The sequence below is a fragment of the Heptranchias perlo genome, chromosome 33, assembly GCF_035084215.1.
Source record: "Heptranchias perlo isolate sHepPer1 chromosome 33, sHepPer1.hap1, whole genome shotgun sequence".
NCBI classification, from domain to species: domain Eukaryota; kingdom Metazoa; phylum Chordata; class Chondrichthyes; order Hexanchiformes; family Hexanchidae; genus Heptranchias; species Heptranchias perlo.
The window spans coordinates 7,107,821-7,134,720 of record NC_090357.1 but is presented as its reverse complement, the minus strand read 5'-3'; the positions used below and the strand labels follow the sequence as shown (position 1 = coordinate 7,134,720).

Below are 26,900 nucleotides of genomic sequence, written 5' to 3'. Positions count from 1 at the left end.
CCAGAGTAAAATGACAGAGGCTGGTATCCATGATTCATCGCACTCAAGGCTTCATGGTGATGAGCTAAGGAGGCAGAGGTTACCTCAGAAAGAGGATATCTGATTGTGTGGATGAGAGACACCAATGACTGAAAGAGAAAGAAAGAGAGAGAAAGAAAGAGAAAGAATGAGAGAGAGAGAAAGAGAGAAAGAAAGAAAGCAAGAAAGAGAGAAAGAAAGCAAATGTCTCTCTACTGGGCAGACACAGAGATTCCCCCAATGGAGTGAGGGGCAGAGACAGAATGAAAGTAAGAGAGAGAGATTCCCCGAATGAAGAGAGAAACAAACAGAATGATAGAGATACAATGACAGAGGCCCTGAAATTCCTCGGACTTTCTGCCGGCTGTAACTTTGTTAGACGTACAGGGGAAATCTCGTTTACGTGCATAGAATCATAGAAAGGTTACAGCATGGAAGGAGGCCATTCGGCCCATCGAGTCCGTGCCAGCTCTATGCAAGAGCAATCCAGCTAGTCCCACTCCCCCGCACTATCCCCGTCGCCCTGCAACTGTTTTCCTTTCAAGTACTTATCCAGTTCCCTTTTGAAGGCCATGATTGAATCTGCCTCCACCGCCCCCTCAGGCAGTGCATTCCAGATCACAACCACTCGCTGTGTAAAAAAGTTTTTCCTCATGTTACCTTTTGGTTCTTTTGCCAATCACTTTAAATCTATATCCTTTGGTTCTTGACCCTTCTGCCAATGGGAACAGTTTCTCTCTATCTACTCTATCTAGACTCTTCATGAGGGAGAGCGAGAGAGAGAGGGTGGGGGGGAGAGAGAGAGAGGGTGGGGGGAGAGAGGGTGGGGGGAGAGCGAGAGAGAGAGGGTGGGGGAGAGAGAGAGAGAGAGGGTGGGGGGAGAGCGAGAGAGAGAGAGGGTGGGGGGGAGAGCGAGAGAGAGGGTGGGGTAGAGCGAGAGAGAGAGGGTGGGGGGAGAGCGAGAGAGAGAGAGGGTGGGGGAGAGCGAGAGAGAGAGAGGGTGGGGGAGAGCGAGAGAGAGAGAGGGTGGGGGGGAGAGAGAGAGAGGGTGGGGGGAGAGTGAGAGAGAGAGAGGGTGGGGGAGAGCGAGAGAGAGAGAGGGTGGGGGAGAGCGAGAGAGAGAGAGGGTGGGGGGAGAGAGAGAGAGGGTGGGGGGAGAGAGAGAGAGAGAGAGGGTGGGGGGAGAGCGAGAGAGAGAGAGGGTGGGGGAGAGCGAGAGAGAGAGAGGGTGGGGGAGAGCGAGAGAGAGAGAGGGTGGGGGGAGAGAGAGAGAGGGTGGGGGGAGAGCGAGAGAGAGAGAGGGTGGGGGAGAGCGAGAGAGAGAGAGGGTGGGGAGAGAGAGGGTGGGGAGAGAGAGGGTGGGGAGAGAGAGGGTGGGGAGAGAGAGGGTGGGGAGAGAGAGGGTGAGAGGGAGGGTGAGAGAGAGGGTGGGGAGAGAGAGAGAGAGGGTGGGGAGAGAGAGGGTGGGGAGAGAGAAAGAGAGGGTGGGGAGAGAGAGAGAGGGTGGGGAGAGAGAGAGAGAGGGTGGGGAGAGAGAGAGAGAGGGTGGGGAGAGAGAGAGAGAGGTGGAGAGAGAGAATGCGTGAAAGAAAGGGGGTGAAAGAGGGGGAAAGAGAAAGGAGGAAAGAGAGAGTGAAAAAAGAGTGGGGAAAAAAGAGAGTGGGGAAAAAAAGAGAGTGGGGGGAAAAGAGAGTGGGGGGAAAAGAGAGTGGGGGGAAAAGAGAGTGGGGGGAAAAGAGAGTGGGGGGAAAAGAGAGTGGGGGTTAAAAGAGAGGGAAGAGGGGTAGGGGAGCAAGAGAGTGGGGGGAAGAGAATGGGTGAAAGAGGGGGAAAGAGAGCTATAGGAGAGAGAGATGCATGCAGAAAGGAAGAATGAAAAATGCACCCATTGGAGAGAGGGACAGAGCTGTTCCACCCTATACGGAGTGAAGAGGAACGATCTTCAAACTCCTCTCACAGAGCGGCAGGGGGCTCCGAGCGGATCATCTGTCCAATCACAGTGCGGCGCAGGCGGACGAACAGAGAAACGCGATTAAACTAAAACGAAACACCACAAAAAATAAATCTCCGAGACACTGACTGGCATCTCCTCCACAGACTGACACAAGAAACCCATTCAATTGGACACCTGCCAAAACCACGGTGTCTTATTCTTTCCTAAAAAAGAAATCACCAGGTAAGACAGACAATGAGTTGTAATTCATGTAACCCTGTCATAAGAACCCAGAGTCATCTTATGTGGTTCCACCAAGTGTTTAGAAGCAGAGCATTTCTCCTCCCCTTTATGTGTTGGAATAGTGTAACATCAATTATTCCAGGCTGAATTATGCTGATAACAGGCTTAAGAGATATTGTGCCTGATGACGGTGTTAGGAGATTACAGGGTGCTACACTCATTAAAAGCTGATCATTGAATTGTAAATCCAGGCTGACATCACTTTAATTAGACGACAGATCCACTGTAATTTGGATTTCGAGATCCTGAAAGTGCTGATTGGTGCTCCTTTGTTACAAAACAATTACGAACAGAAAACAGAGGAAAAAAAAAAATCAGACGGCCACTTACAACAAAAAAATTATAGCTTTTCATAAATTGTCACTAATCACAAAAAAAATGGCAGTGGTGCTGCGTTTACTCATTGAAATGTTTTATTTTAACCTGTGGAGGATTGCTGCTCTAAATTACAACAGCCTTCAGTCAACACTGTCATATTGGAATGTGCGGGAATCTGTCGTTCTTTTTAAACTTCACTTCTTCGTTACTTTTTGTGTGGGGGATGAATGTGCTCATCAAGGTGATGGATGTTAGCAGAAAAAGATACCCTGAAAATCCTCGAAATCTGGAACTGAAACAAGATGTGGGCCGATACTGTCAATGGAGAAAAGGGGGCCGACAGATTGTGGGGGGGAAATTATTAGTCTTGAAAATAGTCCTTTTATCAAAAGGACCACAGCAGGTAAAGCAATTCGGCTCCTCACAGAAAACCCAGCAGCTACGACAGTAAAGTAAGTCCATCAGCACTAATTCCGCCAGTTATTGGTATCCTTTGAGAAGACTTTCTAATTGGTTTGATCCTCATCTAGCATTTCTTATTACCCATATTGTGTTACATCGCCACCTCCTCTTCCAGAAGTGAAGACGAGATAAGATCATTTACCCCAGTGTGTTGCAAATTAATTAAAGAATTAGGTAGGTATGAATCCAACAATTTATACAATCTGGAGAGGGACAGAAATGAATGAATTTTATAGCTCAGTACCAGTAAAACTTTGCATCAGCTCAAGGAGTGGCTTCCCCATAATTGTTACTTCATTTTGTCGCCCTCGTTTCACAAGTGTGTTCTGCGCCTCGTTGGATCTGCAGGTCATGGACCTTGCCTTTGAGTGAGAAGACAGCCTGCTTCCAACTCCTGGCACTACCTCTACTTCGGGATGCCTTTAAATAACGTTAGCCAGCCTCCTATCTGATTTCTTTGCTGCTTTCCAGTTGCTCATTCAAGTAGCCGTGCAGTAGGAGGGGGACTTTTGAAATTTTCAAACTGGAGGCCTGTGACCAGCGGTGTGCCTCAGGGATCGGTGCTGGGTCTGCTGTTATTTGTTATTTATATTAATGATTTGGATGAGAATTTAGGAGGCATGGTTAGTAAGTTTGCAGATGACACCAAGATTGGTGGCATTGTGGACAGTGAAGAAGGTTATCTAGGATTGCAACAGGATCTTGATAAATTGGGCCAGTGGGCCGATGAATGGCAGATGGAGTTTAATTTAGATAAATGTGAGGTGATGCATTTTGGTAGATCAAATCGAGCCAGGACCTACTCCGTTAATGGTAGGACATTGGGGAAAGTTATAGAACAAAGAGATCTAGGAGTACAGGTTCATAGCTCCTTGAAAGTGGAGTCACAGGTGGATAGGGTGGTGAAGAAGGCATTCAGCATGCTTGGTTTCATTGGTCAGAACACTGAATACAGGAGTTGGGATGTCTTGTTGAAGTTGTACAAGACATTAGTTAGGCCACACTTGGAATACTGTGTACAGTTCTGGTCACCCTATTATAGAAAGGATATTATTAAACTAGAAAGAGTGCAGAAAAGATTTACTAGGATGCTACCGGGACTTGATGGTTTGACTTATAGGGAGAGGTTGGATAGACTGAGACTTTTTTCTCTGGAGAGTAGGAGGTTAAGGGGTGATCTTATAGAAGTCTATAAAATAATGAGGGGCATAGATAAGGTAGATAGTCAAAATCTTTTCCCAAAGGTAGGGGAGTCTATAACGAGGGGGCATAGATTTAAGGTGAGAGGGGAGAGATACAAAAGGGTCCAGAGGGGCAATTTTTTCACTCAAAGGGTGGTGAGTGTCTGGAACAAGCTGCCAGAGGCAGTAGTAGAGGCGGGTACAATTTTGTCTTTTAAAAAGCATTTGGACAGTTACATGGGTAAGATGGGTATAGAGGGATATGGGCCAAGTGCAGGCAACTGGGACTAGCTGAGTGGTATAAACTGGGCGACATGGACATGTTGGGCCGAAGGGCCTGTTTCCATGTTGTAAACTTCTATGATTCTACGAAATTGGGACAAAGGCACATTGTTGGGGAAGAGTAGAGTTTTACTCTGCTCTGAGAGTACTTGATGCTGCCATTGGGTGCCTGAAATGGAAGCTGTTCCAATTCTAAGCAATAACATCCCTCACTTTGATGGGTACTAATTATGATATTTCTCCATTGCTCACACTGGTACAATAGGAGGTCCTTTTCTGAGGTTAGCTCAGAGGACCATAGTTGGGACAGAGTGGATGGAGTTTCACTCTGTATTTAACCATGCTCGGTCTAACTATCAGTGGTCGATGCTGATCTCAAAATGCCTAAACTGGAAAGGGTCCCATTGCTCAGCGTCCCTCCACGTTGATGAACGTGAAAAATATAAAAGTTAGTAATCACCCAAAATCACTTCACTGCACTTGTTTGGAACACATCTTACCATCCTCAAGTGTCGTAGCATTGATTTCAGAGGAACTCGGACCTGTTCCAGCTCTGTTGAATGCCTGTACGACAACCCCATATTGAGCAAACTTCTTCAGATTGTCCAGTGTGTACACCTCACTGTCCCCAGTGGCCTTCATCTCCACAATACTGTACTGACCATTGCTGCCGGGCCCATTTTCCCGGTACCCGATCTGGTAGCCCCGGATCACCCCATTCTGAAGCTCCTTCTTGGGTGCCTGAATATCAAACACAAAGCTGTATAAATTCAGGCTGAGGGGGTTTAGCCATGTAATCAGTAGATAATCCAGTAGTTTAGCCAGTAATCAGTAGTGGTCAGTGAGCGGAGGCTGCCCCGAATCACGTAGACCCAACCGAACTCTTCCACCCTTCAGTTGAGTTCGACCTCATACTGATGGGTGTCCATTGGGAACTGTGCTGCAGGGAGCAGAATGGGGATTGGAAAAGTAAAAATCAGAATCTACCTTCCTGTATTCTGGGGGATATTCACAGCAGTACAGTCCCCTTGGTACCATTTCCCTCAGATATGACATTACAGATACAAAATACATACCTGGGGGTAACTTTCAACTTTGGCAGGGGCAGAAAGCTGGCGGTACAGGATCCGTTTCCCTTTACACACTCCACCCATTTTTCCATTGCACTGCAGTGTATAAACATGAGGCCGGTCCAATACCGCCCCCCGCCAAAGTTCCAAGATACTCCCAGTTGTATATTGGTTCAATTGGAGGTCAACAGCAGTAACTGTGAACTCCAGGGATTGGAAGCAGAAAATTGAATGTCCTTGAGGCATTGTCTATGACTGGAGATCATCTCTGTGATCCAGGGGACATTTCATTTCATGGACTGGAAACTACAGTCAAGCATTTTTATTTCTAAGTGCTCTTTTTCTAGTTGCAGTTCCCTGTTCTCCTCAGGCCATGCGCCATCAGTGGCCAAGAGAGTGGATCGCACTTCCTCGGACATTGGCCAACCCTTGAGCTGCTCACTAGCAAATGGGTGATGACGACCCTTGGAAAATTCTCTCTGATTTCCCCCCTCTCTCTCTCACGGAGAGGAATCTGACTCGATGGCAGCAGATTAAACCTGTAACACCCACCGCTGCAGCATCGCATGTCAGTCGGGGGGGAGGGTTAAATCGGTAAATATGTGAAACCCCACACCAACCCGTTGCAAACGGGCCTATTTCCGGTTTAACCGCGGCAGGTTTGGGGACGGCCGAGTAACCCGCTCTGGAGAGGCGGGCCAGTGATTAGAATATTCAAATGAGGCTAAGTTCCTCAGATTTTGGAAGCCATCTGAATTTAACGGTGACAGGCTGGGTTTCCCAGGGCTCGGGAATCCCGGCAGTTAGAGGGAGGCGAGAGATGCCGGATCCAGCAGATGAGTGCTTTTCCAGCACTGCTTGTGGGCCACGGGGAGCAGGAGTGCTTTCCCCCCACCCCAGGGGCCCTCAAGTAAACCTACTGCAGCGACTGGCTGACACCCCGCCCCCCATCTGCCGGCGATTGGCCTCCCCCCGCAACCTGCTTCCCCCCCTCCCACGATCGGCCGTCTTGCCCCCCACCCACTCTGCACCGGAATTTCTTTCCCTCCCTCCCTTCTCACTGCCGAACTCCGAGCACCTCCCCCCAACCCCGCCCAACCACGCCCCGATCTTTTCTGATTGCTGGGGACCGTCCCCCAGGGTCCCCGGCTATAGCCTTCTACCGCTGGCTTTCCCGCCCGGTCAGCCAGTCAGACTGTCAATCTGGCCGGCTGCCAGGTGAAAAACAGAGTGAAATAATAATAATGAGGTCCTGCCGTTAAATTCGGCAGGACCTCCGCCTTCCCTGCCGCTGACAGTCGCCCCCACTCCCTCTCAGCTGTGCGTGAATATCAGGGGCCAATACTCTGCAACATCAAGATGTGAAGCAACAATTTTTACTCTATCACCCCCTTGAGTCAAAATTAATCTTTCAAAAATTGGGAGATCAGTATGCAACAAGGCAATCCTATCCTCAATGTTCCAGAGCTGAATATATTATTTTACTCAGCCACACCTAAAAAAAACCTTAAAGAAACCGCGGCTTCTCAAATGAACCAAACTGCGCAGTCAACCTAATTAATAATTATATTATATTTTATATACTGTATTGTATCTATGTTTTAATATATTAAAAATCTTATGTCTGCACGCAATTCTTTTCCATTGTAAATTCCTCTGAGATAAAAACAGAAAATGCTGGAAATACTCAGCAAGTCAGGCAGCATCTGTGGAGGAAGAAACAAAGTTAATGTTTCAGGTCGAAGACCATCCGTCCAGAACTGTCCACATTTATGGTGGGATCTTCCTATGTAAACTGGTCACGCTGTAGTTACCTTCTCCCATCACCATGAATTGGAGAAAAAACCTGGGAGCCTTCAGGGGAACGTCTGAAGGCAGAAGGTTTTAGTTTCTTTTCAGAAATAAGCTGAGAAGATTTTTTTTTTCCCCCCCCCTACAGTGATTTGACTTGTTTTTCTCTTTAAAATGAAATCACAGATATAAAACCTCCTCAATCATCCAGCAGGTTATGTGAACACTTTCCCAACCCATACGCTTCTGGAAAGATCTATAACCTAATAAGGCCCTTATGTGCCCCCTGTGTCCGTAGAAGTCCCATTAAAGGTAAATTAAATTTATTTTATTTTTACTTTAAATTAACCGTACAGCTGGTCGCTTACTATCCAACAGGCACCCTCACATGAGGAATAAATTGTCTGTTCACCAGTTCCTATTGATTTTCCCCTGTTTATTTAATTAAAATCTTATTTAAAAATGCTTTCAGTTAATGATTCAAAGTTTTAATCTATTTCCCTGTTCCTTCTTTGGACTCACGATTCTCTTCATCATTTTCCTTCTTATTTCTTTAACTGTTTGGTTTTTTCTTTCTCTGCTCCCATTTCCAGTCCCCCCCTCAATGCCCATTCTCTCTGTTTCTAAGGGCAACTGCCAAAAGGTCCAGCTGGAGCGCACCCTAAAGGCTCAGTTTGGAACTGGGTCACACGGATCAGGAAGGTCCCGGTTTTGATCCCGGGTTCCCGGTGAGTTAACTGATCTCACCTGGGGTTGCAGTAAGAGTGCTTACTGGGCTAAGAATGGGGAAGACCAGACAGGGTTCCCACATCTGGCTGGTGTCAGCCACTCTCACCTCTAAATCAGAAGATTGTTGGTTCAAGTCCCACTCCAGAGACTTGAGCACAAAATCTATGCCAGCGGCTGGTGAAGATGGGCTCAGGCTTGGTTCTCAAGCCTCCCATGGTGGGGTAGCCTGCTAATCCTCCCTGTATGTGGGCTCTACTCATGAAGAATGGGCATTCTGGGCAAGGCACCAAAGGACTGCAGGTGCCCACAGAACCATACCCCAAACAGAGTCAGCACCTTTAGGAGAGGAGGAGAGGAAAGCGTGGAGAATTGGGAAAGGATTTTAAAAGCAAACAAATAATAGGCTGTTATTCCAGGCGTCATGCATGAGGGAGTAAAATACAGAAATCACCTGGAATCTTGCAGCCCTGAGTGCCTGCAAGGGGAGAAGAATAAAATTACCTTCCAGGTTACTCTGATGCTCTGAGATGTGACAGGCTGTAAGATAACATCCATAGGAGGGCCATCTGGAGCTGAAAGACAGAAAATGAGGGTTTAGTGCTATGTGCGTGGACTGGACTCTCTAACAGTATGTTCGCCCAGTGTTGTTTTAGTCACAGAAATGATTTGAATTTTACTTTTCGGGCTAGATTTTTCAAGTCCTCACAAGCACATAGAAAATTCGCCGTCTATCGATTTCAGCGGTCGGAAAATCACGGACAACTGGCCCAAGCGTCTCCTATGTGCACTTGAAGTGTACAAGGTACCTCCCTACGGTTGAAGACTTGGATAATCTGCCACTCTAGTGTCAGCAGTAGTGGTACCCCTGCCTCTGAGTCAGAAGGTTGTGGGTTCAAATCCTACTCCAGGATTTGGGCACATAATCCAGGCTGACACTTCAGTGCAGTACTGAGGAAGTGCTGCACTGTCGGAGGTGCTGTCCTTCGGGTGCGATGTTAAACCATGGCCCCATCTGCTTGCTCAGGTGAATGTAAAAGAACCATGGCATTATTCACAGACATGCAGAGTTCTCCTGGTGTTCTGGCCAACATTTATTCCTCAACCAGTGCCACTAAAACAGATTATCAGGTCATTTTGGTTGCTGCGTTTGCCTAAATTATGACAGTGACTACACTTCAAAAGTTCATAGCTGGTTGTGAAGGGCTTTAGGGCATCCTGAAGACATGAAATATGCTTAATAAATGCATGTTTCTTTCTTTCTTTAGCCTCATCTCTGGACCTTGAGTTTTAGTTTCATCTCATTGATATTCTTGGAAGGAATCCAGCTCCAGTCATTGTCTACTCTTTTGTTCTCAAATTTTAGTCATTCTTTAGTTTTAATCTTGTGAAAAACATTTTAGTCGGAAATTTAGTTTTTGCTTTGCATATCCAAGCTGCTGTATGTAAGGTTTCTAAAAATGACCCAATTGTTGTTTTTCGAACCCAACAAGGAACAGATAAAATGTTCAGGAACAATAAACTGGAACTCAAAGATTTGATTCATTCATTTCAATTTTCACATCTGAGCCTAAAGTTGTGGATTACTCACCACTGCTGTTTTAATCTCATCTTATTATCTCAATTTTAGTTTCAGCTTTTATTAAAAAAAAACAAAATTAGTCCTAATTTTAATTTGATGACAAAAGTTTTAGTCAATGGCCTTTTACCTCCAAATTTTAGTCAGCTAAAGCAATACTGCTATCGTCTGTCTGCAGGTCAGAAACAGCTTGGGGTCATTTGAATCTCAGGGGTCTTGTATTTACTGGGCAGTTATTTGGGCTCGGTACTACTGAGACAGCACTTCTCAGAGTTTAGCGTTCAAAGGTTTCAGCTTCAACAATTGTGTATCGCACACAGACAGTTCTGTGGAGCAGTGATGGGCAGTGGGCAATCACACTAATGCCCTTTTCACGTTGCCAGTGGGTACAGAAAAAAAAACTAACCGCTGACCAGCCATTAAGAACAGGAGTAGGCCATTCAGCCCCTCGGGCCTGCTCTGCCATTCAATTAGATCATGGCTGATCTGCACCTCAACTCCATTTACCCGTCTCTGCACCATATCCCTTGATACCCTTACCTAACAAAAATCTATCGATCTCAGTTTTGAAAGCCCCAATTGTCCCAGCATCCACAGTCTTTTGGGGGACAGAATTCCAGATTTCCACCACCCTTTGAGTGGAAAAGCGCTTCCTGATAGCAATATCAGTGATCGGGACTCAACAAACAGAGAACACAGCCAGCAGGCAACGGTGAATATATAAAAAGAAGAGAGAATTTGCACTTCCACAGCACCTTTTATGTCCCAAAGTGTTTTCACAGTCAATTCATTACTTTGAAGTACAGTCAATGTTATTTTGCAGGCAAACCAAATTAATAGCAGTAAGTTCCCACAAACAGTGATGGAAAATGACCAGTTAATATATGTTTTTGGTGATGTTGGTTGAGGGATAAATATTGGCCAGGATACTGGAAAAACTCCCATGCTTTTCTTTAAATAGTGCCATGGAATTTTTCCACCTGAACAGGCAGATGGTATCGCGATTTAACATTTTATCAGAATGACAACACCTCTGACAGCGCAGCACTCTCCCTCCCCCCTGTATTGCACAGAAGTGTCAGCCTAGATTGCCTGCTCATGTTCTGGAGTGGGGCTTGAACCAATGACCTTTTAACTCAGAGGTGAGAGTGCTATCCTCTGAGCCAAGCTGACACTTAGTTAGAAGGGCCTAACAGTGAGTAGGATAAACTGATTATTCCACTGTTCCAGATATTAATTAAAAACAAAGGCAAATTCGCCTGGTTTAGAGGAAAGGGGGAACTCAGCCAGGATTCTGCATCTGATTGCTATCCAGTGACTCCCCTTCTGGTAGGTGCATGTGTGCACATCAGGTGAGAGTGGAATCAGGCTCAGCTGTCGTGCCACCCACAGTTGAATAGCATGTACACTCAATCATGAAGAATGGGCCTTTGTGTAAGATACCAGAGAGCTACCAACATCCAAAGAACCGTACCCAAAGAGAGTCAGCATCTTCAAGAGAGCAAGAGAGGAAAGGAAATAAAATTGGAAAAAAGATTTTAAAAACAAATAATACATTGTTAAATTTATTGAAAATGTTTGGCTTTAATAATATGGGAGCACAGATACAAAGGCGATTAAGCTTCTATGTGGAATAAAGGATCTTATTACATTATTTGCATCTTTACAATTTGGGCTGCACAGTTCATCCATGAGATCCAATTTATACAGAACTACCTCCATTCCATATTTTAGTATAATGGCATATACTTGTTGTTTACAGTTTAAAACCTGTCTCCTTTAAACCCTCACTAGGGGAAATCCTGTACCAAACAACAAAGATTCCCCTAGCAACCAAACTACTGCCTCTGAACAGGAGATCCAAATTAACCAATTAAAGTGGTGCCTGTGGCCATAACCACAACAACAAAACAATCAAGACTGCACAAAGCCATTTTTGGCATCATCACGAGTGTCAGCTTGGCTCAGTTGGTAGCACTCTCATCTGTGTGTCAAAAGGTTGCAGTCTCAAATCCCACTCTAGGACTGAGGGAGTGTCGCATTGTCAAATGTGCTATCCTTTGGATGAAATGTTAAACTGGACATTAAAAAAAAAATCCAGCTGCACTATTCCCAGCCAACAATCATCTCTGAACCTTCACCACCAGAATAGATTAACTGTGACTCAGAGATCTGATAAGGCACGACATTCATGCAAGTCTTTCTTAATCTCTGACAATTCCACCTCATTCCCATTTTCTGGCCTATTCTAAACCTTTCTTTAAAATATTTATTTCTGTTTCGAGGCATGTCTCCTTATTCACCAGCTGACAGGAAGGGCTGCTGATCTGGGAACAAGAAGTTACAGGAAAAGGGCCCAGGCTGACCAATTTCCCTTCCTTCCCGCGGAGACAAACTTAGTCTCCTACGGAGGAATAGCTGAGACATGGGACTCAGTATCTGGGAGGTTACTGGTGAAAACCTACATTCTACCATTTGTGCCACAGGCTTATTCAGAGTTGAACTATCAAAGGGTATATTGTAATTGATGTGCCTTCCAAAAGTATAACCATTACTATCACTGAAGGTAATGAATAAAATCTTGTTTTTAAGACAGTGGTTTACTAAGTTAGTATATTAGCATTATTTGAATTTATTATGTACTAATCCATATAACTCCAGAGATATCTTATGCAAACCCAAGCACAACTTTACAATGGCAAATGGCTTTCAACAACAGCAAATTCAGGCAAATTCCCCCAGATACTTAATCAGCACCAAGGAGAGCTCCCTCCTGTCTAAATGGGACCCAAGGTCTTTCTGCCACCAATCCCATTTACAGGAGATTGAACAAAGCCTAGACTAGATTGTGTTTGTGTGGACAGTTCGTTTCAACTCAACAGGTTAGGGAGGTCCAGGGGTCACATTCTCAAGGTATGTAAAGGCACAACTAGGTTAGTTGTTAGGAGGTGGTTCTTTCCCCAGCAAATAGTGGACCTGTGGATCAGGTACTGGTGTTACTTACTATTTCAACTGAGCTTGGAGTTAAACCAGCAAGATATCCATAACCGTGGAGGACAATGCCCCTTCTAATACAATGCTGAAATGTAGACACTGGCTAGGGATAGAATTGCATTCGGAACTTCATATTGGACTCATTCTGTAATCAAACTTCTAGTTTGGGCTATCCGTTACTGACGCAAGATGGTTGGCCTATCTCTGTCAGACTCTGTACCTGCTTCCTCTGTGCTAACAGTTAACTCTTTGCTGGGTTCACTCCTGCCGATCTTGTTGAACGAGTAGATCCTTATACTGTAGACAGAGGCTGGGTGCAGATCCACAATGTTAGCCTGGTTAATGGTTGGATTGATATTTCGAGTGCTCTGCTTTAAATCCCAGGAATCTGTGCAAAAAAAGAGCAAATTTTTTTGATTGTAAATATCTTTGCCATCAGAAATTATGAAAATGAACCAAGGAAATACTGAAAGAGAAGGAAACTCTGAGACAAGTACTTGCTGTTCACAGTTCTTGTGCAAAAGGTACCTCTGCCTTTAAGGCTTGAAACCCAAAGAGAATGCTTCAACTTATGTTTCCTACATAACAACAGTGACTACACTTCAAAATTACTTCATTAGCTATAAAGCGCCTTGGGATGTCCTGAGGTCGTGAAAGGCGCTATATAAATGCAAGTCTTTCTTTCTATTCTTTTGTTCTAGTTTTTTTTAAACTATTTTTTTTTGGTGTGCACTAAAGTGCCGCAGAATGTGCTCCCAGTGTGAGCATCATCCATTACCAAGTCAGGTATTGCTTGGATTATAGTCTACTCCTCTTAATTCAAATCATCTGATAATTCAATCTTATAAGCACTAAATTCCCACTTTCTCATGTTATTTATGTTGCTCAATTCAAGTTATTAAATAATTCAAAATTTTTAGCGAACAGCAGCACCGAATCAACAGGACAGACTGTAGGGAAAGCTCTCTTCACACTATCGAATCAGCACTCCTAGTGAGTCATAGCATGGGTCAGAGTGAAGCTTCCTCCATCTGCCCCAATACTATATCTTACACAGAGCATTTCCACTTCCCTCAGTAAGCTTCCATTTTAAACCCAATGTTCCCATCCGGCACACACTAATCCCCAGCCTAGAAACGGCCGGGTGACCAGTCCCTGACCTTGGCCCACGCAGTCTTGAAGCAACCGGTAGTGCAAGCACAGGGTGGCTCACCTGTTTGTGGGGTAAACGCCCACCCCCTCCTTATTGGGGCATGATTCAACCTCTGTATGGGTAAAACAAGCGGATCTCCTATCCATTTGCCCACTGAAAGTCAGGGCAGAACAAATTTCCCACAGTGCCTCGGTGCTGTTGTCGGTAAAGGGATGGGGATCAACACCTTCTGGAGCTCCATCTAGCATTGGAAGTGTGCAGCTGCAGGCGTGACATACTTTATAACGGGAAAACTCCTAACGAGGCACCAGCTAGTGGCCCGACGTGATGGCAATGCCCAAATAAGGTGCGTGACATACGTAGCAAATATAATATATTATAAATATATAAAAAGGAAAACAACTTGTCTTTAAGTTCCAAGAACAGTCCTTATCCAAAACTAAAACTGACAATGCACACATTAATAAACAGGACGACTTGAAAAAAGTTGGAAAACAGCGTCTCATCAATTATCTCTATCTATACAAAAACAACAATAATTATGTTCAAATCCAACAGATGGTGTTTATTGGCAACGGCAAACTCGCGGTCAGAGACCTCCCTTAAATTAATTCAGTTACACCAATAAATCTGATAGGAATGCATTACCATATATGCATGGATTAACCACAAAAAATAACTTGCCAGATTAGAATTGATTATGCAGAAGCATGATAAATGAAAGGCCCAGCAATCTTATCAAACTCTGGTAGAGTATACTGCATATAATTAGTATTTGCAGTTCCTGTACAATATTAATTTACTAAATTTAATCATATTTTAATCTCTCATGGTGTGGCAGCAACAGGATTTAGATTTCTAGCAATGAATTAAAACTGTCAATTAGAATAAGTACACCAGACTCCTTACTGTTGTCTTGGGAGCTGTACAGAGATTGGATATTAAACAAGTTATAAAAGGGGTGTTTAAAGGGCCTTCTCCATTTTCAGGGAAGTAACAAACAATATCTGTTTTATCGGATCTCCAGTTCCGTATGGTGGGCCAGAAGAGGAGCCTACCTTACTGGCAAACCACATAGACCAACATTTCTTACGGTAGGAAGGGAGTCTGAACATACACAACACCAACTTGCATTTATATAGCGCCTTTAATATAATAAAAGTCCCATGGCACTTCACAGGAGAGTAAACAGACAAAAAAATTGATGCTGAGCCAAAGCAGGAGACTTTAGGACAGGTGACCAAAAGCTTGGTCAAAGAGGTAGGTTTTAAGGTGGGTTCTAAAGGAGAAGTGCAGAGGTTTAGGGAAGGAATTCCAGAGCTTAGAGCCTAGACGGCTGAAGGCACGGTCACCAATGGTGGGGGCGCAGGAAATCGGGGATGCACAAGAGGCCAGATTTGGAGGAATGCAGAGTTCTTGGAGGATTGTATGGCTGGAGGAAGCTACAGAGATAGGGAGGGATGAGGCCATGGAAGTATTTGAACACGAGGATGAGAATTTTAAAATTGAGGCCATGCTGGACCGGGAGCCAATGTAATTCAGCGAGCACAGGGGTGATGGGTGAACACGATTCAGGATCCAAGCAGCAGAGTTTTGGATGAGCTCAAGTTTACAGAGGATGGAAGATGGGAGGCCAGCCAGGAGAGCATTGGAATAGTTGAGTCTGGAGATAACAAATGCATGGATGAGGTTTCAGCAGCAGATCAGCTGAGGCAGGGGCGGAGCCGGTTGATATTACAGGGGCAGAAGTAGATAGTCTTGGTGATGGATCGGGTATGAGGTCGGAAACTCAGCTCGGGGTCAAATAGGACGCCAAGGTTGTGAACATTCTGGTTCAGCCTGACACAGTGTTCAAGGTGGGGGATGGAATTGATGGCAAGGAATAGGAAACTTGGGCCCATAGGCTCATCGTACGACACATTGCATGGAAGGACAAGCAGATGTCATTGCAGCGAGTCCAGTGATTGTCCCCACCTGATTTGTTCTTGTATTCAATGTCGAAGCCAAGGATAAGACTGTTTCCATCGAATCTCTGAGTCCAGCGGAGATTCATGCTGCGAGCTTTCACCTCTCTGATCTCCAGCTCAGGGGGGTCGGGTGGCTCTGCAGAGAAGGGCAGTTAGAAAAGTGCATGAGTTAATTAACTCTTCAATGTCCAGCTTTCTTGCTATTGCTAACCAGGTGGTTGTAACAATCACCAATCCTCCTCCCTTTACTGAAGCTACTTAGCTTATCAGACTCAATTAACCTTCAAAAAGCCAATTTTCTAGGAACAGCCATGCATAATTTGTGATGTTCTACAAAGTTGTCATCAATTACTTTGCTTCCATTGCTTAGTCATGAAATTAAAGGTTTTTCAACACAATACAAGAAAGGGTTTCGACAAATAGCTGCCTGGAATAAACTGCAAAATCCTAAGCTTAAAGTTCACCATATCTTCACTATAAATTTGCTTTCTATTGCAAAGCTTTTCAACCATTTTGTCCCCATTGTCAGTTTTGACTTAAGAAGGAAGTAAGTTTTGATGAGCTGATATGGTCGGCAACACAAGGAAATTAATCACATCATTACACGCTTCTCCACTTGTAGGCCTCACACTTTACCAGTTCATGGTGGCCCTTCAAAATCATGTTGCTTTCTGACCCTTAACACCGTCAACTCCCACACATCAGGTGCCAGATGGACCAGCAGTTTAACAGTGTCTCAGTCACTCGGGTAATAAACTTGGGAAAAGTTAGTTCCATATCAGGAGACTTTTGCCCAATTCTGTTTGATCGTGGAACTTGTGAATTTAAAGGTATACCGCTTTCCTGGCTTAGCACTTATGACACCAAGGAGGCAATGTCAACTTCAAACCAATTGATCTGAGGTATTATTAAGTGAACTTCAAAAAGGAGTGTTGGTGTTGGGAGTTATAAATCCAGCTTCAATGTAGCTTCAGTTCTACAAAACGTTATGCCTGTATCTAAGTCAACTTCACTACAGTGTGCAATTGGTTTAGTGGTTTATATGTAATGGTACTGGGTCAAACAAGAAGGTCCCGCGTTCAACCCCTAGTCTGCGTTGAGTTGGTTTATCCGGTGCATCACAGCTGACCTCAGCATCCACAGTTCGGGAGGTGAAAAATTGACCAGAGTTCCCACTTGTGTCTGCAATCAAATCAGCCCTATTGGAAACACGAGTGTGTGGATGTCACAAAAGCAGAGCTGAGATGGCCCCATAGTTGGATACACCCATGACTCTCACCATCTAAGCTAGCCTATGAAGAATGCCATTTGTGCAAGGTACTGAATAGGGAATGCAGCATGAATCAAGACTTTCAGAGGCAAAGGGGTAAAGGGGAAAAAATACGCACCATGCTAAATAAAGCCAATGTTTTTTGGAAGCCCATAGGCAGATCTTGCTTTTCTCCAAAGATCTGCTAAACCACATGATGTGCGTAGTGAATAAGATCTTTCACGAAGCAGCCTCAGCTGGAACCATGCCAAAGCATGAGCAGCAAAGCCTTGGCTTATGGTGCCCAGAAAAAAAATCATCAGCCCATCTCCTGAGGGGCAAAGCTACATATAAATAAATTATGTGCACAGAAGAAGCATCAAGAGCTTATTTGGTTTTACTGACGCTAACATCCCGGTAATAGACTTTAATAGTAAATATGCATACCTAAACCCATCTGAGACTCTGGAAAATAAAACCTATGAACAAGGCTCTGCACAATATTTCTTCAATTACATTTTTATTGTACTGCAAAGTTGATGATTTAATTTGAGACCCTCAATAGATCTGTACCTTAGGGCGTTTAAGTACAGGATGACTTCTTTTTAATTCATTCATGGGATGTGGGTGTCGCTGGCAAGGCCAGCATTTATTGCTCATCCCTAATTGCCCTTGAGAAGGTGGTGGTGAGCCGCCTTCTTGAACCGCTGCAGTCCGTGTGGTGAAGGTTCTCCCACAGTGCTGTTAGTTAGGAAGTTCCAGGATTTTGACCCAGCGACGATGAAGGAACGGCGATATATTTCCAAGTCGGGATGGTGTGTGACTTGGAGGGGAACGTGCAGGTGGTGTTGTTCCCATGCGCCTGCTACCTTTGTCCTTCTAGGTGGTAGAGGTCGTGGGTTTGGGAGGTGCTGTCAAAGAAGCCTTGGCGAGTTGCTGCAGTGCATCTTGTAGATGGTACACACTGCAGCCACAGTGCGCCAATGGTGGAGGGAGTGAATGTTTAAGGTGGTGGATGGGGTACTAATCAAGCGAGCTGTTTTGTCCTGGATGGTGTGGAGCTTCTTGAGTGCTGTTGGAGTTGCACTCAGCCAGGCAAGTGCAGAGTATCCCGTCACACTCCTGACTTGTGCCTTGTGGATGGTGGAAAGGCTTTGGGGAATCAGGAGGTGAGTCACTCGCTGCAGAATACCCAGCCTCTGACCTGCTCTTGTAGCCACATTATTTATGTGGCTGGTCCAGTTAAGTTTCTGGTCAATGGTGACCCCCATTGGGGGATTCGGCGATGGTAATGCCGTTGAATGTCAAGGGGAGGTGTTTAGACTCTCTCTCTTGTTGGAGGAAAAAATTTGGCAGAGTGGGCAAAAATTTGGCAGATGGAGTATAATGTGGGAAAATGTGAACTTGTCCACTTTGGCAGGAGGAATAGAAAAGCAGTATGTTATTTAAATGGAGAGAGATTGCAGAACTCTGAGGTACAGAGGGATCTGGGTGTCCTAGTACATGAATCACAAAAAGTTAGTATGCAGGTACAGCAAGTGATTAGGAAGGCAAATGGAATGTTGTCATTTATTGCAAGGGGAATGGAATATAAAGAGATGCTTTGCTGCAGTTATACAGGGCATTGGTGAGACCACATCTAGAATACTGTGTGCAGTTTTGGTCTCCTCATTTAAGAAAGGACATAACTGCTTTGGAGGCGGTTCAGAGAAGGTTCACTCGACTGATTCCTGGGATGAGGGGGTTATCTTATGAGGAAAGGTTGGACAAGTTGGGCCTGTATACATTGGAGTTTAGAAGAATGAGAGGTGATCTTATTGAAACATATAAGATCCTGAGGGGACTTGAAGGGGTAGATGCTGAGAGGATGTTTCCCTTTGTGGGAGAGACTAGAACTGGGGGCCACAGTTTAAAAATAAGGGGTCTCCCATTTAAGACGGAGATGAGGGGAATTTTTTCTCTCAGAGGGTCATGAGTCTGGGGAACCCCCTTCCCCAGAGAGCGGTGGAGGCAGGGTCATTGAATATTTTTAAGACTGAGTTAGATAGATTCCTGATTAACAAGGGAGTCAAAGGTTATAGGAGGTAGACGGGAAAGTAGGGTTGAGGTCACAATCAGATCAGCCATGATCTTATCAAATGGCAGAGCAGGCTCGAGGGGCCGAATGGCCTACTCCTGCTCTTAATTTGTATGTTCGCATGTGGATAGTCATTGCCTGACACTTGTCTGGTGTGAATGTTACTTGCCACTTGCCAGTGTGGATGTTGTCCAGGTCTTACTAATGTGGACACGGACTGCTTCATTATCTGAAAGGTTGCGAATGGAACTGAACACTGTGCAATCACCAGCAAACATTCCCACTTTTGACCTTATAGAATCACCAGCTCAGGACCAAAGCATAGGCTCAAATCTTCCAAGAACTCTCACTTATCCTCACCTATACTTATCACACTGAGCTTAGATTTTACCTAAAAACTACCATAAGCATTTTCCAAGCCCTAAGCAGAGAAAAATAATACTATCAAAACTTGGCCTCCGAGAAGTTATGACCAGTTGATCTCTCGTCACATCAGAGACTATATCCCTCTTACCTCACTGAATGCGGCTGAAATAATATACTGTAGTGAAAGGATTATAATCAAAAAGAAATCTAGGTTGCAATTGATTGGTAACAGAAGTGACTTGAGCATGCAATAGTATCCCTGGACATTTGTAAGCTTCAGAGAAAAATAATATTGTTAACTATGTTTATATAACATTGTAATATTGAGCTCCTATGTCAGGTATGGGATTATGTAGCCTCCTCATATATTGGCTCTCAATTTCAATTTTACAATCTACCACATTTGCTTGCGACTGCTCGTCCCAACTACTTCCTTGTGGCTTTTCTGGACAAAACTATTGAGTAAGTGTGAACGTTAATGCTAATCCTTGTGGGCCTGCAGTGGCCAGAAGTCTGGATTGAAACACTGCTCACTTTAAGCTGGAATTGTGCCCAGGTCCTAGAGTTGAAAGAGTACAAACATGTTGTGCCCATTGTTTTTTTTTGAGTATGAACAGCATTCCTCCATTAAGGTGAGATGTATCGAACAGGCAAAGCATGTTGTGATCTAAACATAACAAATGGAGTACCTTGAACTGTGAGCTGGATGAGTCCTCGGTCCTCTCCATAGGAATTGATTGCATGACAAGAGAAGAAGCCAGAATCTCCACGGTCGGCAGGCATGATCTACAGAAGGAGACAGTCAAGCAAAAGGACACAGATTTGACATTATAGCAAAATGCAGTGTGCCGGGCCCCAGCTCCCAAAAAAAAATCACACAACACTTGTCACACATTGTGTACATGAAGTATTGAAATATTACTGACAAATATACAAGCTCTGTCCAAATGAGCATGAGGTGTTCTGAGCCAGCGCCAACTCTCTGATTAAATTTCTGCAGCATAGGGCTGTGGGACATAATCTTTGATATGGAATGTTTCTAAACCCTGGAGTGGGGCTGAAATTGGACCACGCGCTCATTTTCCAGGCGGAAAACGGGTGTAAAGAGGTCCAATTTAGGGGGCCAACCTCCCACGCCCGAACAGCATTGGAATCGCATCTGACACCATATTGGTGCCCCTAGTGGCTGACTAAGAATAGGTGTTAGGGGACTTGAATATGCTAATGAAGGACCTAATGCCCGTTTTAGGATCCGAACCCAGAAATTGGTTTGGGTCCTAAACACAGCATTGGATCTGCTGCGTTCAGCATTACCTAGTCTTTTGGTGGCCTAACCAGCGGTCCTTAAAGGGACTACTGGAGGCACCAAAATGGCAAGTTTCGAAAAAATATATATTTACCTTAATGTGGGGCTAGGAGGAGCAGGAGCACGGAACAATTTGCCATGGTCCTCCCGCCAACCTGGTAAGGCATGTGAAACATGCACTGCACACGGATTGTGCCCCAATTCGGGCACCATCCAATTTCTAGGCCAGTATTTCATAACATCTTATGGGAACCCACAGGACAAATTCATGAATCATAAACCAGAGAAGTGCCTTTGTCCCAAAGGTTTGCCAATAGCTCTTTTGAACTTCCTCCTAGGTAGTGTGCAAGTGCATCCCAGAAATACTTCCCTCATGAGATTTTCCCTTCCTTCTTGTGAGGAAGGCCCGGAATCTCCTGCAAGGGTGTAACCGACACAACTTGCACCAAAATTTCCTGAGAATCTCATTAGCATCACCCGAACGTAAACAGTCAGGGGGCCTGCAGGAAGCGTGCGATTTACGCCATATTCCTTCTTTAAAGTTCCCCTTTACAAATGAAAATTTGAAGCTGTCGCACCATCCTTTATGCACAGCATGTTTAAGAAAATGCAATCGTGGAAGCTTTTCAGCTTTTAATGTAACCCATTCGTATGCCACAAAACTACCATCAAAGATGCAGAAAATACAGTGTAGACCTCAGTGCAGTGAAATCTAAAAAAAAAAGCTTTAAATAAATCGCCATGAAACATCAGAAATATGACTTCATGTTTTGCCGCGCCTAAAATTTTAGGCATAAATTTAGATGCAGTTGCAGGAAAATCAGGTTCTCTGGTCTTTTGCAGGGGGACAGAGCTGTGTTAACTAGCGGCAGAGAGTTTTGGTGAATGTTTCACTGAGTTGGTGCGAAAGATCGAGGAAACTTGGGTATAGCGTAAAAATTTCCTCAGTCTTTTGGGCTGAAAATTGGCATTACACCGTACTTACACTGCTGTTTCAGCACAAGTTTTGAGGAAATTCTGGGCCAAAGCGTTTGTTCTCCCCTTGACCCCCCCCCCCACTGGACTTCTAATTGGTGTTGGAACTTGCCATTTGCAAGTTGGCAGCTGTAAATCTACATTTTAGCGGCTCATCACACAGCAGCATGTAAAAATGTTTAACTTCCCCATATTTATTCCGACTCCCATTGCAGGAAGTTAGAACAGTCTTTGCTGTGTAACGTTTCCAAGAGCAACGTAAGGTATTGGAAGGATGGGTGGGGGCAAAAGAAAGCACTCCCCTGCCGCTGTCTCCAAGGTGGAACATTCTGTCGTTCCACAGTGCTCCAGCTAGAGGCCTTCTGGAGAACTGCATGAGTTCCTGACATTTACCTGAGGAAGGAGGAAGCCTCCGAAAGCTTGTAAATTTCAAATAAAATCGTTGGACTATAACTTGGTGTTGTAAAATTGTTTACAATTGCATGAACCTCAGGAGAGGACACTTCAAACGAAAGCCAAAAGCCACGATCCGAGGTCCAAGCCTTCCAAAATGCTATTCTACCACAACTATCATCGAACTACCCTCAAAACATCCTAGAAATTCATAATTAATATAATGCAGAAGTCCCACTGGCCTTCAGCAAAGTTCTCACTGGGAGCATTATTAGGAATGAATGCATAATGCGCTTCAATTTGGTTGAAAGCTCCTTTAAAATTTACATATGGAGCCTTGTGTGATCATTATTTTTCAAAGCTGAAATTGTGCAGGGTAGATTCATTTCCATTTTAAAAGATAAATGTCAACACAACTGCAAATGCAGCAGGAGTGACCTCCTTTAGAACATCATCTTTGAGCATTGTATAAAATAGAAGGGGAATTTTTATGAGAGATGCAGGCAAAAACAAGATGTTACATATCAGAGATTGTCGGGTTGTTCGATTAAACATTTAATGTAGTCAGTGTGTTTTCAGCATTAGGACCCCTTTTCCCTCAAAGGTCTGGGGATTAATTCTAATCAGTGTTGAGGTATTTTTCACTTGGTGCATCTTGTTCATTTTTAATCAGATCCAGCAACTTGAGGAAGCTGAGTGTTGATTAGAATAGAGCCCCAGCTCTCCCGATCTATAAAAGGATACCAGGGCTCACTTTTAAGTAGCAATTTTCTCAGCAAAAGGCTTCTGTCCCTTCGCTTTGCGCACAGGCAGTGCAGTTATAGAGACACTTCTTCCAGTCCAATAATACTGGTTCATTTTAGCCAAGGAGCTAAATCCACTCTTGGATAAATATTCGACTGCAATCTTGGCCACTTGATGAAAATATCAACCTAGGCTGATGTAAACTGCAGGTCCTGTGAGACATTCCTCTTCATTTATAAATGGGGACTGCAAGGACTTGGCCAGCAACTTGACTTCATCACTGTTTTACTGATCATGTCTGCCTATTACTAACCTTTCCATCTTTAAGGGTTTTTTTTTTAAGTCAATAAAGACTACATTGATGAAGTTTGCGCTTTAGAATGGCTGCCTTAACTGCCAAAACGGTGGAGCAGACCACACCAGGGAGTAAGTCTGTTGTAAAATATCCCAGTGAGCTTGTTACGTCTTTTAACCAACACCCCAACTCATTATTCCCCACGTCCTCAAAACTGTGGATCACCTTAGCTTTCACAGTCCTCCCTTCTCCAAGGCTTTAAAAACCCAACTTTGGCATAATTCCTTCTCGATTTTCCTCACCTTTTAACTTACTTTCTTTAACCTCGGGGAGCTTCTTGCACTTTGGGCTTTGAACCTTCACCTAGACATCTCAATTTAAATAAGCCCTGCTGAATAAACACAAACACAAACCCAAACTACAGAAGCCACCTCCCCGGGATGAATCTGGCCAACCAACAAAAGTCACAGTTTAAGATATTTTGGTGCAATTCACTGAGATCATGTCAACACACGTTTTTATTGTAATAAACGTGAATAACACTTCACATTACATAGAATTACAAAGAAGTTACAGCACAGAAACAGGCCATTCTGCCCAGTTGGTCTATGCCGGTGTTTATCCTCCACATGAGCCTCCTCCCACCTACTTCATCCAACCCTATCAGCATATCCTTCTATTCCTCGCTCCCTCATGTACTTATCCAGCTTCCCCTTAAATGCATCTATGTTATTTGCCTCAACTACTCCATGTGATAGCACATTCCACATTCTAACCCACTCTCTGGGTAAAGAAGTTTCTCCTGAATTCCTTATTGGATTTATTAGTGACTATTTTATATTTAGAGCCCCCTAGGTTTGGACTCCCCCACAAGCGGAAACATTTTCTGTACATCATTGTACTTGGAATGAATAAATCTTTGTTTTGAAGAATTAAATGGTAAAGCAAGCTGAAAGTGTGATAACCTACCTTCAGTGTGGAGACAACTTCTTCTCCATTGTCCTTGGTGGCCACTGAGTACCGGAACATTCTTTCCGGGTCAATTACCGTGTCCTCCTTCTCCCAGCGAATAATGATTGGCCGTTCTCCACGGGCTGTGCAGTTAAGTTCCTTGTTCTGGCCCTTAATGGCAATGGTGGTGTTGGGGTGAGAAGTAATCATTGCTGGGACTGGATTAGAGAGAGAAGTATATAATTGTTCAAGTCAATGTAAGAAACAAACTATGTTTGAACAGATGATGGGGACTTCAGCAGAGTGCAGTAACCATAACACCATGGATGGCATTGTCCACAGTAAACAGCATACCTTAACAGTGTTGGATGTTAAGTTATTACTTTAATGCAGCCTGATTCCCCCGCCTTGCTGGTGAGGTAGCACATTGGTCACTTAATGTACTGCACCTCAACGCACTAGATAAAGGGTTTGATACCCCGATTCTACACACAGCGAGTATCCGAACTCAGCTGACGCACTGAGGGGAGACCCCAAGATCAGAGGGAAATAATCAAAGACAATTTCACCAGGCTATTCTTACATAGGCCCTCATGGCCAGGTCAAGGGAGTTATGAACAGAAAATCGGGGAGCAGGTTACCTGTGCATCCTTTTGCCTCTTGGCTGTGAAATGGTGCCCACAAAGTTCTTAAAGCAGCGGGGAGGAATAACTGATAAATATGGATGATTTTTTTTTCAGTTAACCCACTCGCTAATAGGCATCCTCATAATCCTGCACTGTAGGCCTCTAACGTGTACTCTGGCGATGCAATTCAATCTGAACCTAGATCAATCCAATTAACCCACTGCCAGATTGAGGCCAGAACCCATGGAGGAAGTAGAAATAAAGCTTCAAACCCAATCACGGAGCACACATCACTTGGTGCTTCAGCCAGGTGCCTGCAAGAATCGAAAGGGACTGGTACAGAGGTCAGTCAATTCAGTCTCCGAGTAACATTATTCAAATGAAATGTCTCTCAGTCAGTAACAGCTAAAAAAAAAATCATCACACAAACCACTCAGAAGCTGTCCATCAGACATCAGCAATCCCAGAGTGGGCATTTCCAAATTGCTAACAAATCAATTAAACAATTATTGAAACTATAGCGAACACTTCAGTTTAGCTCCGCAACATCTAACACTTGCCTACATAGCAAGGATCACTGCAGTCCGAAAGTAATTCAACGTGTGAAGCCATCGGAGATGTTTCAACGTGAAGTATTTCTTTCTTCCATGGTGCATGTTGTTATAATCAGAAATGGCACTGCTGACGAACCCAGGAACACGGAGGTTGACTGAGAAGCCCCAATCGCCAGCCTGGTTGAGATCAGCCACCTCAGCACTGACCAGGCATGAGATCTGGAGTCTTCCTTGTTGGAATGGCTCAGTTCCACACTAGACAAGTGCTCTTGCCAACAGAATCATTGGGGTACTGTTAATACTTACTATCCAGCACAGCCACAGAGAGAACAACTGCACTGGTCTTGAAAACAAATAAACGGAGGTAGGGGGAGGCAGGAAACATGTATTGTGGAATTAAATTTTTGGACAACAGAATTACAGAGCCGGAAAGATAAAGCAATTTTTCATTTTTCACACGCTTAGCATTAAGCCGGGAACATAGATGGCTTCCAAGGAGCTGGCCTTATTTTGGGAAACTGAACAAAATAAAATAAACATCACTGTTAATTCTATAAGAGACTTTTTTTTTCTCCCCAGCAGATGGTGATTTTTCTACCCGGCCAGTCTTACTTCAGCTTCAAATCGCCCTAAAAAATCTACTCAACGCATCCATTTTAATACTGTTTGCTAATTCCACACATTTTCTTTTAGATAAATTTATAATTACACTTTGTTTCAATAGGATCCTCTTTTATCCCACCAGAACTAACAAAAACCAGGTTCAGTTTCCAATTTCTCTTTTGTCAACTTTGATCAGATCGGTTTGACAGAGATACAAGAATGTTGCAGCATTTTGAGCGCGTCAGGCTGTGGGAATATCTGGTGAGGGAATAGACTACAGATACAAGCAACTCGTGCTGGATTATAAAAGATAAGGGAAGGCACACCACTCAGCACATTCAGTTCATCCCAAATGGAAGCCCAAATTAGATAGTGGATGCAAAAACATTATGTTGGTTTATTAAACGTAATCTGTGAGCGTGATGGGAGTGAAATTGGTCTCTGGCTCGATTTTTTTTTCCATTGAGTTGGGGAAAGTATAGTTAAGAAAAACACTGTCTAACGTGCATTGGATCATTGCAGTCAAAAAATGAACTTGCATTTATATAGCATTTTCACTCCTGCAGGACATCTCAAAATGCTTCACAGCCAATGAATTATTTTGAAGTGCAGTCACTGTTGTTCTGTAGGCAAATGCAACAACCAATTTTTGCACAGCACAATCTCACAAACAGCAATGAGATAAATGACCAGATCATTTATATAGAATTACATAGATTGTACCCCACAGAAACAGGTCACTCGGCCCAACTGGTCTGTGCCGGTGTTTATGCTCCACACAAGCCTCCTCCTACCCTTTTTCATCTAACCCCATCAGCATATCCCTTATTCCTTTCTCCCTCATGTGTTTATCTAGCTTCCCCTTAAATGCACCTATGCTATTCACCTCAACTGCTCCTTGTGGTAGCGAGTTCCATATTCTAACTGCTCTCTGGGTAAAGAAGTTTCTCCTGAATTCCCTATTGGCTTTATTAGTGACTATCT

The 26,900-nt window shown here is 44.1% G+C and overlaps 1 protein-coding gene across 1 annotated transcript in view; it reads right to left on the bottom strand.

Annotated features, from left to right (window-relative positions):
• The window catches only part of dscaml1 (Down syndrome cell adhesion molecule like 1), a 412,483-nt gene that overhangs the window by 81,185 nt on the left and 304,398 nt on the right, over positions 1-26,900 (bottom strand). Inside the window, exons 12-17 of the mRNA XM_067970940.1 lie at positions 24,152-24,351; positions 20,159-20,255; positions 15,785-15,913; positions 12,878-13,045; positions 8,589-8,659; positions 4,998-5,238 (exon numbers count right to left, since the gene is read on the bottom strand). Of these exons, the coding sequence (XP_067827041.1) occupies positions 4,998-5,238; positions 8,589-8,659; positions 12,878-13,045; positions 15,785-15,913; positions 20,159-20,255; positions 24,152-24,351 (906 nt within the window). The remainder of the gene's footprint in view (positions 1-4,997; positions 5,239-8,588; positions 8,660-12,877; positions 13,046-15,784; positions 15,914-20,158; positions 20,256-24,151; positions 24,352-26,900) is intronic.